Source organism: Sipha flava, unplaced genomic scaffold (assembly GCF_003268045.1).
Source record: "Sipha flava isolate LNK unplaced genomic scaffold, YSA_version1 41_pilon_pilon, whole genome shotgun sequence".
NCBI lineage: Eukaryota > Metazoa > Arthropoda > Insecta > Hemiptera > Aphididae > Sipha > Sipha flava.
In genome coordinates this window covers 1,513,600-1,532,719 of record NW_020273144.1, presented here as the reverse complement: position 1 = coordinate 1,532,719, position 19,120 = coordinate 1,513,600, and the positions used below count along the sequence as shown (strand labels likewise).

At 38.9% G+C, this 19,120-nt stretch overlaps 1 protein-coding gene across 1 annotated transcript in view; it reads left to right on the top strand.

The window, feature by feature from the left end:
• Nucleotides 1-16,941, top strand: part of LOC112688909 — a 45,861-nt gene extending 28,920 nt beyond the window's left edge. The window contains exons 6-15 of the mRNA XM_025562325.1: nt 1,575-1,708; nt 6,995-7,336; nt 9,449-9,571; nt 9,669-9,980; nt 10,420-10,631; nt 11,398-11,788; nt 13,605-13,846; nt 13,984-14,670; nt 14,737-15,067; nt 15,140-16,941. Coding sequence (XP_025418110.1) covers nt 1,575-1,708; nt 6,995-7,336; nt 9,449-9,571; nt 9,669-9,980; nt 10,420-10,631; nt 11,398-11,788; nt 13,605-13,846; nt 13,984-14,670; nt 14,737-15,067; nt 15,140-16,206 — 3,841 coding nt within the window. The 3' untranslated portion in view covers nt 16,207-16,941. The remainder of the gene's footprint in view (nt 1-1,574; nt 1,709-6,994; nt 7,337-9,448; nt 9,572-9,668; nt 9,981-10,419; nt 10,632-11,397; nt 11,789-13,604; nt 13,847-13,983; nt 14,671-14,736; nt 15,068-15,139) is intronic.
• The last annotated feature ends 2,179 nt before the right edge of the window (nt 16,942-19,120 follow it).

Below are 19,120 nucleotides of genomic sequence, written 5' to 3'. Positions count from 1 at the left end.
TCATATAGCAGGTAAACGATTTCCCACCGGATGTTTTTTCATATATGAATTCAAAATTAAAACTTTGAAAATTTTTTTGTTCTTACAAATTGTTTCTTATCGAAATGATTTAATGAAAATAATAATTGTATTACTTTAGACAAGTATAGTTTTTAAATAGGCAAACTCGTACTTAATTTTTACACCTACTCTTCAGTGCTGTAACAATACTTCTACTCATAAGCGCTACAGGTAATAATAATGACCCTTGGTTTCCAAAATAATTCTTCTTCACTCGTCTTGTCTTTAGTTGCATTTCTCCAGTTTTGTATACTTATCAGTAACTGAGAAAAATATAGAACTGTTGTACTTTTTTCTTTACTTTTACTTTATGTCTTATATCAATACTACTAGTTTATTGTGAATAAGCATCTTTATTATCAGTTTAAAAGAAACACAATAATACCATAATAGTAACACTAAAAAACTATTAAGGTTTCTAAAAAAAAAAAAACTAAACAATAAATGTCATTAAAAATAAATAAAGTCGCAGTATTATTATAACGTTATCAAATAAATAAAGTAAAAATAATCCAGAAAACATGATCAAATTATGGGTATACACACATGTATTCAAAAGTTTAAACATAGTTACATAATGTGAATAACTGATTATTCGTTAATCGTCTGAATCCCCGGACATTTTCACAGTGTATTCAAGTAAACAATAATATAAAACATTATAGTTATTAAGTTTTGGTCATTAAAATATTAAAAATTGAAGGGTGTAATAATTTTAAGATATTTTTAAATAATTATTCGTTTTCACCTAGTTTTATTGAAAGGTTAATCAAAACAAAAATGAAACCAATAAATTAATTGTATGATTCAATTTCATTTTGATCAATAGTTTAAAACAATTACTCATTAAATTTTTATCAAAACAACTTAATCCTATTTTTATTATTTCATTTTGAAACAATAAATATTTTTGGTTATTAAAAATGTTATTTGGTAGTAGCTTATGAAATATCTCTTTTACACACATGTTAATACAACAGTTATTAAATCTTGTAAAAAGGGCATTGCCCGTTAAATCATAAAATAAAATAAAATAAAAATAAACATGAATGGTTTTTAGTAATTTAAAAGTAATGAAGATTTTATAATTTGTTATGAACTATTTACATTTATATAATATTAAATTATATTAAAATACGTAGTATAGTATATAATACCGTACATGATTACAGTACAGTGATTCAACGAGCTTCACTTACAGTCGTTTTTGAGTACGATGATTAAGCTTTGCTTTCAAATTTATTACTTCCCACCTCTGTAGACCACCCATTGAATATTATATCTCGCACCAAAACCTATGTAGGTACTATCGGTATTTTAATTTTCTTACTAGTTATAGGCTATAGTGTCTAATTTTGGATAGACGAACACACGTTAATCGATTCTTCTGCTAGTCGACAGGAGGTGATTACGATCGTGTCATCGCCATTGTATTTAGTATTTACCAGATTGTAGCTGTGTTAAATTTATGGTTGAGTTCATACATTAACACGATTATTGTTTTTAAAATTAAGGTGCCGCAAAGGATGGCAGGGCGAGCTGTGCGATCAGTGCATGACGTATCCTGGATGTAAGCACGGATACTGCAACGGTACTTCTTGGCAGTGCATATGTGATGTAAACTGGGGTGGCATCTTGTGTGATCAAGGTGAGTTTTTTTATTTTATATTCATAAAAGCCATAGATTAATATCATTAAAATGTAATTTGTTCTCCAAAATTGGTTTCAAAACTCTTATAACAAGAATATAAATATTTACATATAATACTGTAAATGTTATATAAATGTTACATATTTTATTACTGCTCCTAATTTAAATTTTGCTTAACACGTTTTAAAAAAAATAACCATAATAGAAATATTGATATAAATACAGACTTAGAAAAATTAAATACTCAAAATATTTTTTTTATAACAAGTTTTTCATTTTTCGCGATTTTATTAACTTTGTATATACCTGATAATGTATTTTCAATTCGAAACCTGTCATCCTTTACAAATATAATAATACTCCAAGCAAATCATTTATTTATTTATTTCTATGTATAAACTATTCTTATATTTATTTATATATTATAACATTTTATTTATATGAGTAGTGCCAATGTAATTATGAACAAATTTTTACTATTATATTCATTTAATTATATTTTTTCTTTTCGAAACTCAAGTAATTTTATTATTTTTATTAAAATGCGTTCAACCGTTAAAGAAAGCAAAAATAGTTTTTCATGTATAGTAGTTTTGTTTCTTTTCATTTATCAAACGACATTATTTTGACGTTTTGTTGTCCTAGGTATGGTATTTCTTATTTGACAGTATTCATTCACATAATAAGAATTTACAATTCAATCAGTTCAGAAATGTTGGCATACAAAAAGTTCTCTACCTAACCCTACCTTACAAGGGGTACCCTGTGTAAAGCGTATGTGTAGATTTCAGTCAACGGCGCCATCTGACGCTAATCTTTTAGGGTTCAATTACTTCGAATAACATTATAGTATATGTTTATATTATTTTAGATATAATTGTATAAAATAAATTTAGTGGCGCCAGACTAAATATAGGTATGGGTATACTTCGATTTAAATATCTTATTCTAATACTTCAAAAAATTATCTATAAATGTCATGATACGTTATAATTCAGTGCACATTCTTTTGATAAAATCCCTTCGTTTGTTTGCGATTTAAAAAAAAGAAAAACTCACATTACTTTTACTTCGACATTATATTTCTTCGACGAGAATAAAAAAGATTTTAAATGATGTCTTATTAAGATAAATATACTCGGTCCCACACCAAGTTATTCAACGTAAAAAAGATCTATGGAAAAAATGGTTGTTATTCACAAATGTCATCTTTCAAATAAGTATGTACATTTTTTATAAATATTTTCATTACCTATGTAGAATGCATATTTGTTTATAATAAATGAAATTATGCTTAAAAATATATGACCATATAAGTTATCAACGCAATCACGCTGAACAATCAATCGTTATAGATGCAATTTCAATGGTATTTGGATTATTTTTGTCTTGTACATTTAGTTGAACGAATAGACAGTCTATGATTCAATTTTTTGCATGTTTAAGATTCTTGTAGCGTATCGTTTTGTATACCTATGGTTTTTTTTTTTTATCGCATCGGATCTGTTGAGCTACATATTTTAAGTGCATTTTTGCCAACATATTTTCAAGTGTTAGTGTCCGCTTATGTATAATATATATACATTCAAATCACCTTGTTTTTCAAATTCATTTTCATCCGTCTCGACTCACGGTGATTATATGACTATTACACGGATAGGGTCCGTTCACCGATCTAAACGCTGGCAACGAGTACGGCGTTTTTTCAATGATTGGTGGTGCGTATCGAATCACCCACCGCGGCGGCAGCAATCGGCGATTTTCAATCGGTTGCCCAGTTCGACAAAAATAAAAAATAATAATAAAAACGGCTGCAGGACGAAGGGAGGGAGGGACGCGCCGCGGTGAACTCATAAAAATTATCCCGTTCCGCGCGACGATTGTTATCGTAGTCGTTTTTTGTTACGCGCGTTCTGTTTTTTATAGGTTTTTTTTCTTCTATCGGTGGGGCCGTAGTACAATCGCTGCTTCGAAACATCAAGTGTGCGCGAACGATATTCAATAGTTGTTTTTTATTATTATTATTATTTTTTTTTTCAACAATTATTCAACACACCCTTCGTATCGGTGACGATGGCGACGATCACCGTCGCACTCGTTATTGTGTAGAAACATCACACGCACATAACATATGTATATATATATATATATAATGTCTTTTTTTTTATTTAAATTTTTTTATTTATTTTTTTTTTTATTCGATTTACGTTATTCGAGGCAATCATTAACGACGTGTAGTTCATCGTAACAGTATATAAATATTATATTTTTTGTGCACATTTTGCGGGACCGCACGATTGACTTATTACAACACAATATAGTATAATGTGCTTAATTATACCAGGAAGTTTTATTTATTGTCGCTTTGGTAACTTCACGCGGAGGGGCGAGTGAGACGGTTGTTTAGTCGACGACCACACGGTCATTAAAATTATTATTATTATTATTATTATTATTATTATTATCAGTGGTCGCGTAATTTGCGATCATCGATCAATCGGTCGTGTTGTCGCATAATGCCGCCACCGTTAATATATTACAACAGCTATTATAATATATTCGACAACTGCTGCATACGTTTCACACCGCTCTATTCTTTCTTATATATATACATTTACAACTTAATGTTTGTATGACGTAATCGTCTTGTGCACTGCTTGCTGCGGTGTAACAATATTAAGACTGACACTGAAACTGAGATTAATATTGAGACGGTTTTCGCGGATAAAAACTGCCTTCGACCAATAACGGAATTTTCACACAATTTTTTTCAATAGAAACCATACATGTATACGTAAAGAAGCCTCCAGAAATGTACAAAATATATGTATTATACATTTTTATCGCAATAAGTCACGCTATAATATTACTTTTGTAGTTGTCCCTATATCGCTGTACATGTGTACTGGCATTTATATGTACGAAATGTATTCCGTGTGAAAGTTACCTTAGGCGCATCCCGTTCACTTTGGCACGAAATTAAATACATACTACATGTACATTTTACCGCAATCATTGAATTGTATGAAGACTTGACAACAATAATTGTTGTTTGATTTGCTTACGTTGGTGGAGTATACACTCTTCGGCTTGACTATTGGAGTTCGTAGACATAGCGAATAGATCTAGAAAATAGGGAGAGGTTCGAATGAATTGAGTCTATACAACACAAAGTCGAAAAATAATTTTTCCGTGAACGATTTAATATTTAAATATCTTAAAAACGTTTCAGTGAACTCTCTGATTGAAAATGATTTAATGTAAACGAGTTTTCGGAATCTTCCACAGAATGTTGTATGATTAAAACACATTTTCGTGTATTCAAATATTTTAAAAGGACGCGAATGAAAAAAAATTGTTCGCCCTCCCCTAGTATTTCACCTGATTCCCATTTAGATACAATCATTAATATTACTTAGTCGTTTTTAATTACGACACAGGAGTTTTAATGCCGTTATCGGAAGAACCACTTTCAATGCATCAGGTTCCGGACCCACTCCACTGGCACATAGTACACATAGTAATTTATTATACTGTAATAATAATGTCGTCGTCCGTATAAAACACGCGCGATGATGTGGCTACCAATCATATATCTATATTTGTACGAGTTACTTAAGTGAATCTAAATGGCTAAGTGCATATTTTACTTTAAAGCAATTCAATACGTCGAACTGTTACCGACATAACTACTTGGGACCGACCAAGTTTTCTAACGAATTAAAATAATGATCGCAACAAAGTTTTCATTGATTAACAACACGATGTGTTCGAACACAGCCGTATCGTTCGGTGTTCTCGTTCTCCGAGGCCACAGACGCGATAATTTATTATCGTAGCGTTATGTTTTCCCGTTTCCGTTACAAACAAAAAACGGTCGGTTATCGAATCGGATACAGTCGTGTATAAGTGTGGTAGTAATCTCGTTCCGGTCGTCCCGCCGAAAGTCACTGCTACGTTTTTGCGGACCACAGCGCCGCGGACCACTCGGCGAAACACCGCGGCCACGTCGCGCCAACGCCGGCGTTAATTATCGCGCGGCGGTGGTGCACGACGCATTTCACGTCGGCGCGTTCCCGCGAGTTACGTTGTATATATTCTACTCCGTTTGTACGCGGCGCGCGTGCAGAATTATTCCGGCCGCCGCCGCCGCCGCGTATTAATCAAAACGGCAGTGTGTAACATAATAATAATAATAATATAACGGTTACGACCGCGAGCGCTGCATTAACGCGCACGACGGCTATGTTTTTCGACCGGCGCACGGGTCCACCTACTTCGTACACGCTCACGCACGTAAGCATTTGCACACGCGCGTACTACTCGCATACCCCGTACACATTTGCACTTGTAGGAGAGGTACGTACACGGTTACACGCCGCGTACACGTACCTACTACGTTCGCACGTCGGCGTATTTGCTCGCGTCGCCGCGCGGGGTAATAATCACGCGCGCGCGCGCGCGTAATAGTATTCTGGGACGGTCGGATCACGATTCCGCCGCCGCCGTCGCGTTGTGCAACAACGGCGGGGCGCGGAGTCGCACGCCGCCGCGGCACCCGATGAAAACGAGTTTTCTAAACCACGAAGCAGCGGCGGCGGCGAGCGAACGCGCGCGCGAGCGCCCGCGTATATATTATACGCGCTGCTATCGTCGTCGAACTGATCACACGGGCGGCTTATAAACTGACCTGCAACTATACATATATATATATATATATATGTGTGTGTGTGTGTACTGTACGTATAATACATGCGCACCTGCCCCTCCCCGCGACCACGAGCACAACAACAGCAACAACAACAACAACAACAACAACAAAAACTACCTGCACGCACCCACCGATCGTTGTAATTACAATAATCTCAATCGTCGTCGTCGTCGTCGTTATATATATATATATATATGTGTGTGTGTATACACACGCTGCACCGAAAAATACCGCGGCCAGTGTATAATATAACATTATTGTACACCCGCCCGCCACAAGCACCGCCGTGTAACTACCCATCTGAACCTGCCTACCTACCGATTATACGCCTCGCCGTCCCTCTATTACTTATCGTCGTCGTGCCGGGCAACACCCTTACCACCGCCGTTGCCGCATACCGCTATATTACACGGTCGCCGAGGTCCGGGTAAACGCACGCAAGGAGCGAAACCGAATCGGAAAAAGAAAATCTCGATACGCTCTCCAGCCGCCGCCGTTGACGTTCACGCGAACGCAATGTTGTAATTAAATTGGTTTTTATTTCTTATTTTTTATATTTTTTTCGTCCACAGATTTGAACTACTGTGGCACTCATGAACCGTGCCTGAACGGAGGGACGTGCAAAAGCACGGCTCCGGACCAGTACACGTGCACGTGCCCCGAAGGATTTGGCGGCGCTAACTGTGACGTGGTGCTGAACCCGTGTGCGACTGAACCGTGTTTCAACGGCGGAACATGTAGAACCGTTGACGCCGTCAACGTGGCCGGCGGTGGTGTCAACGGCGGTGGTGCCGGATCCACCGCCAACGGTGCGCCAGCACTAGGTTCCGCCGTCCAACCGCCACCGCTTTTGGTGCCCAAGCAGTTTCATTGTGATTGTCGCCCTGGCTGGACGGGTAGCACTTGTAACTCAGGTATGCACACACACACACACGCATATAGTATATATACATACACGCAGTCATCCGTATGGTGTTTTAATTTTATTTGAAATAATCGTTGAAATAAAAATAATTTAAATATTATAATAATGTTTTAGAATTTTGACGGATTTAAATTATACTGTCCGACTTTTAGAATTTCAACGTTTGTATTAATTACATCAACTTGATGTAAAAAATTCGACTAATAAATGGATCGCATAAATATGCAAATAAATAAATATACATAAACATTGGATTTGATTTAAACAAGTATGATCTGTTTTGGTTCCGGATATCAATAAAATTATAAAGTTGATACGTTTCCATTCGCATTTCATTTTACATCGTTTAATACACATTTTATTCAAATTAATACTTATGTTTCACGCAATTTCTTGAAATCAGGTTACTACTTGTAAATTAATTTTTATTTTTTGAACGACGAAATAAAGAAATTAAAGTATGCAGTTAGTTTCATATATAAATGTAAATCAGTAATAAGTATGGAGATTGAGAATAAAACAAAAATCATATTTAAATTATTCATAAGTCGCGCACATATATTCATCGTGGTATGAAACGTTTTAAATTTGATCAACAGTGTATAGTTACAATTTATTTAACCATAATATAAACAAAAACGAAGTAACTTTATTATAAGATAAAAGATATAATATAATGGGAGAGTTTTATTTGTTCTTTCATCTGTATTATACTACGTTTATGTATATATGTAACAACAACTATTATAAAAGCAGGAATACACTGATTTGTTTTCTGTGTTCGTCGTGTATGCAACATAAAAATAAAACTGTATACGTTACAGGTGAACATGTTATTTATGTTAGCTGACCTATTATCCAATTTAATGATGAGAACACTAAACTTTATCTGAGATGCTATCATTCACCCGTCTTTCGATATCTTAATCGAATAAAGCGAGTTATAAATATTTAAAATAAGCAATTAAAAACAAAAATAATACTTATGTAGGTATATATACCTCGCTCTAGAATAAAAAAAAAAATCCAAAACACGACGACGGATTCTAGATAAAAGTTCTCATACTTAAATTTACATTTGATTACCCTGGCCGGCTAACTTTAATTAATACGAACTTAGAGGTTGAATTCTACGAATGCAATGCGTTGTTAAAGGAAATCATATCAGTGTCAAGTGTATGGCGTCCTTTAGAATCACGACGGCCGCATACATATGCGAATATCACCCGAAAACGTTCGTCGCTGTCGAGTGACTTTAACGAGGGACCTGCTGGCCCACGGGTGTGGTGAGAGAGAGGGTTACCTTCGAGTGTGTACTCGTCAACGATTTTCATCGCGTCTTTCTCGTTATGTATGTGCACTTGCAGCTATATGATGAGCCTGGTGGGCGGTGAGGGGGTTCGCGCCGCCACCGCACGACGATGACGAATTATTATTTAAATCACGCGTGTTATTATTATTCAAAATTCCGATTCCAAAATTATTACACGCGCGCGCGCGCGCGAGTGCATAAAGAGAAAGAACGTCGTTGACGATGACGATTTGTTGTTGTTTGTTTGTTGCGTGTGTGTGTCGTTCCGAGTTGTCGTTTATTGTTATTATGGTAAACACGGGGCCAAGAGTACCGCCGCCGTCGTTTTATCCGCAAAGTCATTACGGCGGTGGCAGTGACGATGTGTACGCGCGCGCCCACGGTATAAATCCACGCACGGATACGACCGGGATGACATTTCGGTATGTCACCGACGTCGCGTTATAATTACGATGACGAAGATGACCGGAAAAAAAAACCTTTTTGACGTTTTGTTTTATTCTGGCTCTGGATGGTGAGTGTGCCGGGAGATTGAAGTAGAGAAGTGGTGTGCAACTGCATTACGATCCAGATACCGAGTTGGCTGTGGAGTTGAATGCCACAGCAGATTTATTAAAACGTTAAAAAAAGGGGGGGAGGTAAAGTCCTTGGTCTGAAGAGTTGGTTACGACTAGGAATTAAAAAAAATATATATATATATAATATAATAATATATATATATATATAATCTCTTTTCGTACTTGTATACAACGCGTACAAATGAACGTGATGCTTTTGTGATTCATACAGAAATTGACGAATGTGCTATACAACCACCACGATGTCTAAACGGAGGATCTTGCGTAGACCTGGTAGCCAATTGGCGGTGTGCGTGTCCGGACGACCGTTGGCGAGGTCGCCGATGCGAAATAGGTACGTCATCCTCTTCACTGTTTTAACACTCTCCTCTTACCACTTTCTCTGTTTTGTATTTTAATTTGTTGTTTTTTGTTTCGTGCTATTCCGATAGATGTAGACGAATGCGAACGGCAACACAGGGAACGACAATCGGTCGTGACGGAGCACCAGTGTGGTCAGAACGCCGTGCCATGTAGAACGACCGGGGCTGGCGGTAATTCCGTTGGATCGATTGAGTGCGTGTGCCGACGGGGATGGACGACGGTTGCAAAGGAGAGCAATAATAGCACGTTGGTGGCATCCACTGTCGGATGCACTGTCAATGTGGACGATTGTGCCGGACCGGATGTGAAATGTGCCAATGGAGGTACTTGTTTGGACTTGATCGGAGGATACACATGTTTGTGTCCCGTAGGATATACCGGTTAGTATATTATGATCACTGTTCAATCACTGATCTTATACCATACGGGTACATAGTTACCGTATAATTTTTTATTGATATGGACGTAACTAGAAAAGACATTGAGCCTTTTCGAATTATTTTTTGAAAATCTTCCTAAAACTATTTATGTGTATTGTAAATTTTTCTTTGGTACCATAAATAGCAATTGTTAAAAATATTATAGTTATTTTTTTATCATTACAAAATAAATTTGTTAAAAATAAATATTATCATAAGCTCAATGGCTTCAAAATATAAATGACAATGAGTACATCCAATATATCGAATAACGGATTGATAGAAAAAAATTATAAATTAATAGCTTTGAGAAATTGGGAGATTCGCCTTAGGATTATTACAAAATGTATAAGGAATACTTTACTGATATTTTTTTTGTTTGTCATTTATCCGATCGCAGGCAAAAGTTGTAGAACGCAAATTGATCCTTGTGGTAGCGATGGTGAATCTGGTGCTAATGGTAGCACTAATCCATGTAAAAACGGTGGTGAATGCGTTCCGGCTCGACCACGATGGCGCAGTGGCGGAAGTGGATCATCAACAAAACAACAGCAACAGCAGCAGACGTATTCATGCATATGTCAGTGGGGTTACACGGGTGAAAATTGTGAGGTAAGTAATCCTATGCTAAAATAGCATATGAATGGACTCTAAATCAAAGTAAAAATCATTTATGACATGAAGTTAATGACTAAAAATGTGCCTCATATACTTCATATACTGTACTTCTTTTTTAATAATTTTATGTTATATCTTATTATTGTATGAATTTATGAAGAATCATTATAATTTGTTTTACACATTCATATTTATAGGAAAAACTAGACTTATTAGGACAGGCCAAATGATAAATATGTATAAAATAAGTATACTTATAAATGCAGTTGGTGTAAGTTGTATTAGCTATGCATTACGTACATGTAATAATTTAAAAATAAAATATTAGATATTTTAGATGCAGGAATTAAGTTTTTAATTTTAATTTTAAATTATTTTAACTACTAAATCAATATGATATCCAGTCAGTATTAGGACAGATCTGACCAGTATTTTCGATTATGTTCATTTTACTTTTCTTTATACAAAAATAATAAAGTGGTCTTATGTTTTCAAGAACCATATTTTATATAATTATATAACCTCATCACTCCCTGTCTACATGATAAAATAATTTGTTTATCATTCTACGAAGTTAAACTGTGAAGTTTTAAGAGTTGAATTTATTATGTCTTATGTAAATTACAATGAAAAACATTAATATGCAATTGAGATTTTTTTTTTTTAAAAAAAGACATTATTCATAAATAAAATATTCTCGATACAGTTGATTATTATTATTATTATTGATTGTTATTATTAATCATGATTTTCTCGACAGATCGACAGAGATCATTGTACGCCGAATCCTTGTCGGAACGGCGGCCAGTGTCTTAACACGCCGGATGACTATTACTGTCAGTGCAGCGGCGATGGCTGGGCTTGGCATGGCAAAAACTGTACGGAGCCTAGTGAGGCCGGAGTCACTGGAGCCTCGAAGACGACGCCTACGACAGTGACGACGACGATAATTAGTACCACGAACACACCGACCACAGCTAGCATTCGGACACCATCAACGAGGACATCACCTCAACCTCCATCACCGCGTACTTCGACTGTAATGCCCGTGGTCGCTACACGGCGACCCAGTACCACGGGTCAGGGGACGACCGTATGGAGACAGCTGGAGCAACAACACGATGACGGAGATGACGAAAACAACAATAAAGGTGAGTGCGGTTACTTATTATAATGTGCACGCGTACGAGGGGTGAAGGAGATGATTGTTCGATATAGGTCTTTCTCATGGTCCAGTCGAGACCCACGCAACCAATGTCGATGACGTGAAACACTGCCTCGCCGTTTGTGTTAACATTTCTAATTTACGTACACAGTTTTCCCTTCGTCATCATTGCTATGTGCGTTATGATAATAATAATAATAATAATAATAATAATAATACGTTCGCGGTGCGTATCGATTTTTTACGTAATTTATTACATATACTTGAAAAACGGGCAGCGTAAACGAAATCTCGTTATGCGCACTCGCACGCCACGGCCGGATGGTGTCCGCAACGGGTAAACGGTTTCACGCTGAGCCCGCCGCGCTCTGTATACGACGCGCGTGTATACGCGTACGTGGTGCGACGGTGGCGGAGGCGATGTGTCCGTCAGTCGCGCACGGCCGATGGACGTCATCGTGGTCCGTCCGTTTCTGGCCGCGCGGCGGCGGTGGTGATGTATATTTGAATAATGTAAATTCGAAACCACCGCTTACTCGAGAAAAAAAAATAAACTACAAATATAACGGCGGCGCGGACGAGTAATAACCCGCGCCCCCTGGCCGCCACCACATCGCCTACCCGGCAAATAACACCGCACGTCGTTATGATAATAATGACCGCCGCGGCCGATCCGTTTGTGAAAACGAACGTGTGTGCGTGAACACGCGCGCACGCGCACTCGGTGGCGGTGGCCGTCGTAAACTTCGACCGCGGTGGTTTCTCATCGACGGCGTGCTGCTGCGCGGCCGTCGTTACAGCGGCCGGCGGGGGTCTAATGGGAAAACGTCGTCGTCCGTCGTGCAATAGGGCTCCGGTCCGCGCGATACCTGAAAAACAATCGGCGGCGGCGGCGTGTAAGCTTCGCCGCGAGGCGGCGGCCGAGGCGCCCCGCTGACTGAACGTGCCGTCATGGCTTACACGGGCGCGCGCGCGCTCGCGTCGGGTTATACGTAGCCGTACCGTCGTCACAAGTATTATTAATATACACATACGATTATATTTTATTTATTTATTATAATGTATGCGTGCCTCGATTTGACTTTTTGTAACAAAAAAAAAAAAAGAAATCGATGGACGAACGTGCATCACGGTCGCCACCGACCGGTGTGTACCGTAACTTGCAGTATCGCTTTTGTAATATTAGTGTAAAGCATATCATTATAAGATTGTACACATTTCGAATGAACGGCATAGACGTACTACAAGTATTAGGTTCCTTAACATTGATCCTCTAATAAAAAAATAGATTATCATCTCGTCTTACTTTTATGTTTTATTGCGTACAACAGCGTCGGTCAACTGTTTCCTTTCGTGTCCCGAACGCCCCAACATACTGTTCGTTAAATACACCGATAACGACATTATTTGATGTCTTCCGCAAATGCTGTGAGCCTATCACGCTTACCTTGATTAATAAATCGATCTGGTCGCAGTTGAATCGGTTGATTATTTAATTAGTACATTTGATTTGTACAGCCTAAACTGTATTTTTCTGCATTATGCATATTCATAGGTCATACATTAATAAATCGGGCAAAAACCCTTACAAATATAATACGCTCATGCGTACAATTTTCTCCTATTCAATCTTCGCTTAAAATATACTTTTCAGTATGTATAACTATTATTAATGCTTCTCGCGTCGACCCTTCGTCTTTTCGATACCCCTTTAATACACAAGTCGAAGATGACCAACGGTTCTCTTACGTGCATCTGCCGTTACGCACCGATTATTTATACGATCGTATTATATGTTGCAGGGCCGACAGTAGCGGTGGAAGAACAGCCGGTCGTAAACGGCGGCTTGTGCAGCGGCCGTCACCGTCGCAAACACTGGCTCGCCGATGACGGTTGTAACGAATGCAGGTGTTCTAAATCGGCTACAAGCGACGTCGACGATAAGGCGGCCGCGGCCACGTCGGCGATGTCGTGCACGAACCTGTGGTGCGGGCCCACGGCCTATGACTGTTTGAGCGACGCGACCTGCACCGGCACCAATCAGGTAACGTGTTCCGAACGGTTATTATTTTTATTATAAACGTGCATGCGTTTACATTCGATGACGTGTGTACCGCGGTTTCACGCTGCGTATGGTATCACGTGCAATAATCGATGTCGTTTTTGGGCGTCTGTACATAGGTGTGTGTGCCGATTGCGAACGACATTGACGACGAGGAGCTACTAGACGGGGATTTAGACAAGCGAGAATACGCCAGCGGCGGCACCACTCCCGCCGTCAATTCGTTGCTTCTGTGGCGACAGTGCTTGCGACCGCCGTGCGGCGGTACCGGCAGCGGTGTCGACGTTCGTCTCCGGTACGGATACGATGATGACGACGACGAAGTGGACGACGACAACGACGACGACGACGACGACGACGACAGCGCGTACGTCGCCGTGAAGCACCGCACCCGCGGTCAATGCGTGACCGCGGTGGCGGACGAGGACGGTACGTCGACGACGGTCTGGCCTTCTGCGGTTCGACACTGTTTGCCCAACGACAAGCACCCGTCGCACCAGAAGCACCGCCGTCGTCGAGGCGACGCTTGCGGTCGGCTGCGCGTCACGTTGGACCCGGGACGTCTGAGGGGCGGTACCCGAGTGTCGGCCGTGTGCCACAGCCTGCGGCGCCTGTTGGCTCGAGCTTGGGCGCGCGACGGCGACCAGGACCCGAGCTTGGAGGAAGAAGAGGACCGGAAGAACCGCATGTACGTCATGTGCGAAGCGGCTACGGGCGAGGACCGGGACGAAAACGACCGCAGCAGCGGTATCGCGAACAACAGCCGCGGCCGCCGTAGACGCCGCGTCACCATCCGAGTGTCCGTGGTACGTATGAAAACTGGGCGGCGCACGTTTTTGAAGTGGCTGGTAATTACAATCGTCTCGTTTCAGGCCGTCGTCGCAGACAAGCAACCGCACCAGCGACGAGTGACGACGACCACGGTCGCGACGGACGACGGTGACGACGCAGCGTCGGTCGTCGGCCGTGCCGTGCAAACGTTGTACAAACAGCTCAACGGCGGCGCGTCCGCGGGGTCCGCGGCGTCCGGTCACCGCCTGCGTGGAGCCTCCTCCAACGCCGGCGGGGACAGCTACGACGACGCGGCGGCGCTGGCGTTCTTGACGGCCGCCGTGCTGGACGTGACGATCGGCAGCGGCACGTCCGCGGAATCCCCATTGACCACCGTGCCGGCTGGTTCGGCGGGTTCCTCCTCGAACGACGGTAAGTGTTCTACCGTCGCGTCCACATTGTTTTCATCACCTATCGTGTACAATAATGATTTCCGGGTTTCAGATTACCGGCAGTACTACTACTATTGGACGGGTGGCGTGGCTTGCGGCGCGTTGGCCACCGTCCTGGCGGTCGCGGCGTTCCTGTTGCTGCGTTTCCGAGGTGGCGCCCGAAGGAAGATCGGCGACGAACAAGTGGCGCGGGATGCCGCATCGGCAGCCGCTGATTCGTCGACAGCCGGCGGCGACGGTCTGATGCTGTCGCTGGTCCGTCGCCAGAACGAGGAGAACCTGAAACGGCTGGTGACCGGCGGCAATAGGAACAGCATGCCGGCGGCCGGAGGTGATTACGGTGGTGGCTGCGGACGGAACAATCTGTCGGCCGGGTCGTCGTTGAGCTGTTCGCGCGTCAGCATCGTCCACCCGTTATGCAACGCCACGGTGGTCGACGACGGATCATCCCCGCAACAGCAACGGAAGCTCCACGTGAACGACACCGGTGGCGACGGCAACGACCTGGACGACGACAAGGCCGCTGCAAGGGACAAGGCAAACATTGCCGTGGCAGGGGACAAGGCAAACGTTTCTGTGGCACCTGTGGCCGCCGTCAGATCGGTGGCCGTGGCATTGCCGCGACAGCAACAACGGCCGACCAATGTGGCGGCACCTCAACCGTTGTTGTTGTGCAAGAAGACACTGAATGTGGACAACGATCAACAGCAGCGACGGCAGCTACAGCAGCAGTATCAGCAGCAGCAGCAGCAGCAACAGCAGCAGCAACATCAGCAGCAGCAGCAGCAGCAACATCAGCAGCAGCAGCAGCAGCAGCAACAGCCCATCCACTATCAGCAGCAAATCGCGTCCCAACAGGTTGTACACCAACAGCAGCAAATCGCAGTACCGCAACAGTACAACCATCGTAGCCGGGGCGATATCCTCAATCATCACGTGGCACCGCATCAACAACAATATTTGCACAACCAACAGCAACAACGTTACGCGGAAACGCTTATGCATTCAATAACACCCGTCAACAACATTAACAACAACATTAACAGTAACAGTAACAACAACAATGCGGACGATGGTGACGAATCGACGAAACCGCCGTCGCTTACTGTTTTAGTGTAAGAATAAAAACTAAAAATCAGAGACTCATCACATCCCCGTTCTATTATTATTATTATTATTATTTTTTTTTTTTGTATATTTGTGCGTTGTCGTCTCTCGCCGTCCGTACCGGTTATTATAATCAAATTATTTTAACACGTGGCGGTAGCAACAACGTTAGGTATTAAATCCTTTATATCCCATAGTACATATTATATATAATTGTAGTCGTGTACTACAAACAATGCTCGTGTATAAGAACTTTTATATTTTTTTTATTATTTTTTTTTTATTATTATTTTATTATTATTATTATTATTATTATTAGTATGTTTAACTTTTTTTTTTTAAATTTTTATTCATACAATTACTACCGGCGGTACGCTTGCCATTTACTATACACGTATACGTCGCGACATGTACGCGAGTCGATGCATAGCCGATTATGTATTTGCTCTCCTCCCACGCATGTCGAATTATTTACGTCGACTATACCGTAAGATTAATTTTCTACCGATTATCATAAATATTATTAATATTTACATTTACATATATATATTTATGTATACATTTTTTTATACTTATCATTGTTTTTTTTTATTAATGACAATAAGATATAATATTTTTTTCTTCATGCGGTCCAATGATATCTCATTACACGTCACGTCACTCATGTGTACCGTTATTAAATATATATGTATATATATATACAATATATATATTGTAAGATTTGCAACTAAAATAAACAATCATATTCTATACATTGAACGAGAAGTCTATTTTATATTTTTTAAATTACATTATTATTAATGTGTTATAAATATTTTTGTCACTATATATACTCCTATTTTCATTGTGATCGTATACATTTTATTCTATAAAAGGTGATAAAAATATTTTATTAAAAATAATACATTTTAAATTGCTTATATTGAACACTATTTTAAAAGGAGATTGAAAATAGTTTAAAAAAGTATAAAAATTAATATAAATCTATACAAATGCAACTGTAGTAGTTCCATATTAAAACTATTTTTATATTACACTTTGATAGAGTTATTATTTAAAACTCGTTTATGGTTGTCATTTAAATCTCTATAATAGGATCGACTAAACATATTTTTAATGTCTTTAGTTTGAATACATAAAATTTCAAGTATAAAATTTCAAAATATTTTAGTAAAAGAAAGTTCATCAATATGTTTGAGATATTTATTCAACAATGCAAAAATTAATAAATTGTAAATATTATATAGTTGTATTCAATATTATAATTTGTGATCAATAAGAAATAATGTTTTTCAATATCCTGGACGTTATTTTCTTGTTTAATTTAAACTATCGCTGAATAATTGAATGGAATATTTTTATATAGTAATTATTTATAATTATAAAATACAAGATTTTTGGTTATCCCATTATTCGTCAACACAAACAAACTAGATGGTTTGTCCACTATACAGTACGCCACGTATAATTGTCCATATGAAAAATATGATGTACTCAAAATTAAGCCACAGACAGACATCTTTTGGCCTTGAGACTTATTGATAGTCCAATCTAATTGAAAATTGAAGGCGTTTAAATTGTATTGGCACATCGTGGGTATAATAGGGATTCGCGGTAATAATTTATTTTCACCTCGGAATTTGCCATTTAAAATGATGGCTTCGATAAAATTTTTTATTAATTTTTTAATGGCTAATCGCGTGCCATTGCACGACCATGGTGGGTTCAAATTACGAAGCAAAACAACCGGAGATCCAACCTTTAGTTGTAAATTATGTGGTGGCATGCCTAGTAAATCCAATGAGTTTAAAAAATCTGTTGGATAATTTACAGATTCAGTAGCATCGCAAACTGTATCAATAGATTTGTATAACACCAAGTCTTCTGGCAACAAATGTTGTATTTTGAGATTCAATTCGTTGACGTCCACATTTTTTGTTGTTAAAATTGCTCTTTCTGCCAGCCACTCATGATTTTTGTATTGTCTGTGTACATTGAAAAATATCTGGTCAATGAGAGCATCTTGCGAATCAATGATTGTGCAGAAATTGGTTGGTAATTGTATGCATTCCGTTTCATCTGTAGTAACTTTCCCATTACCGATATCTAACAATTGTTTTGAGAATCTTGCTTTTTTTTGATTGAATTACAAGTATCTTCATCGTTCGCTCTCTATCTTTACATACATATCGACCATAAGCTCACGCATCGTAGAATAATGGTTGTCTTGATCGCATCTAATCACATCAACCGATATATATAATAATCCTTCGAACTAACATTCTTGTTTATTTTGGCACCTGTTGCGGGATCTTGTTTTTTGATATTTATTCAATGCCCGTTATTTATTACCAAAAATAAAATTAATAGTTTTTAATAGTTTTTTAATAGTATCATTTAATAATTAATTTTAAATTGCGCAGTTATTGACCAGGTCAAAAATTATTAAATTAAACTACGATTTATTAAGCAATAGCACTTAGGAGTATGAAAAATAGATAAAAATCTCTTTTCAGATCCACCAAATGTATTTACAAAATTTCATTAAAATCGGTTAAGCCGTTTTGGAGGAGTATGGTAACACAGCGTGTGACACGAGATTTTTATACATAAGGATTAATGTTGACCGTTAAAGGGGTTTTATATAGGCAATTTGAATGAATTATAATAAGAAATAAAAAGAATAGTTAGATATCAAAACTATTTTCTAACGACTTTCTGTCATGACAGTTATTGGTAATTTTATAATTTTATAATTTTTTTCAAAAGGTGTATAGTACTATTCAGTTTTAATAATTTGTGGGACTATTAAAAAGGCCGTAAAAACCAACATTTCTAATGTAATTGAAATTATTGTGTCATTCGTTCTATCTATTTGATTTGATGATAAAAAATACACAATGTTCAAAATAATTTCAAAATTTTT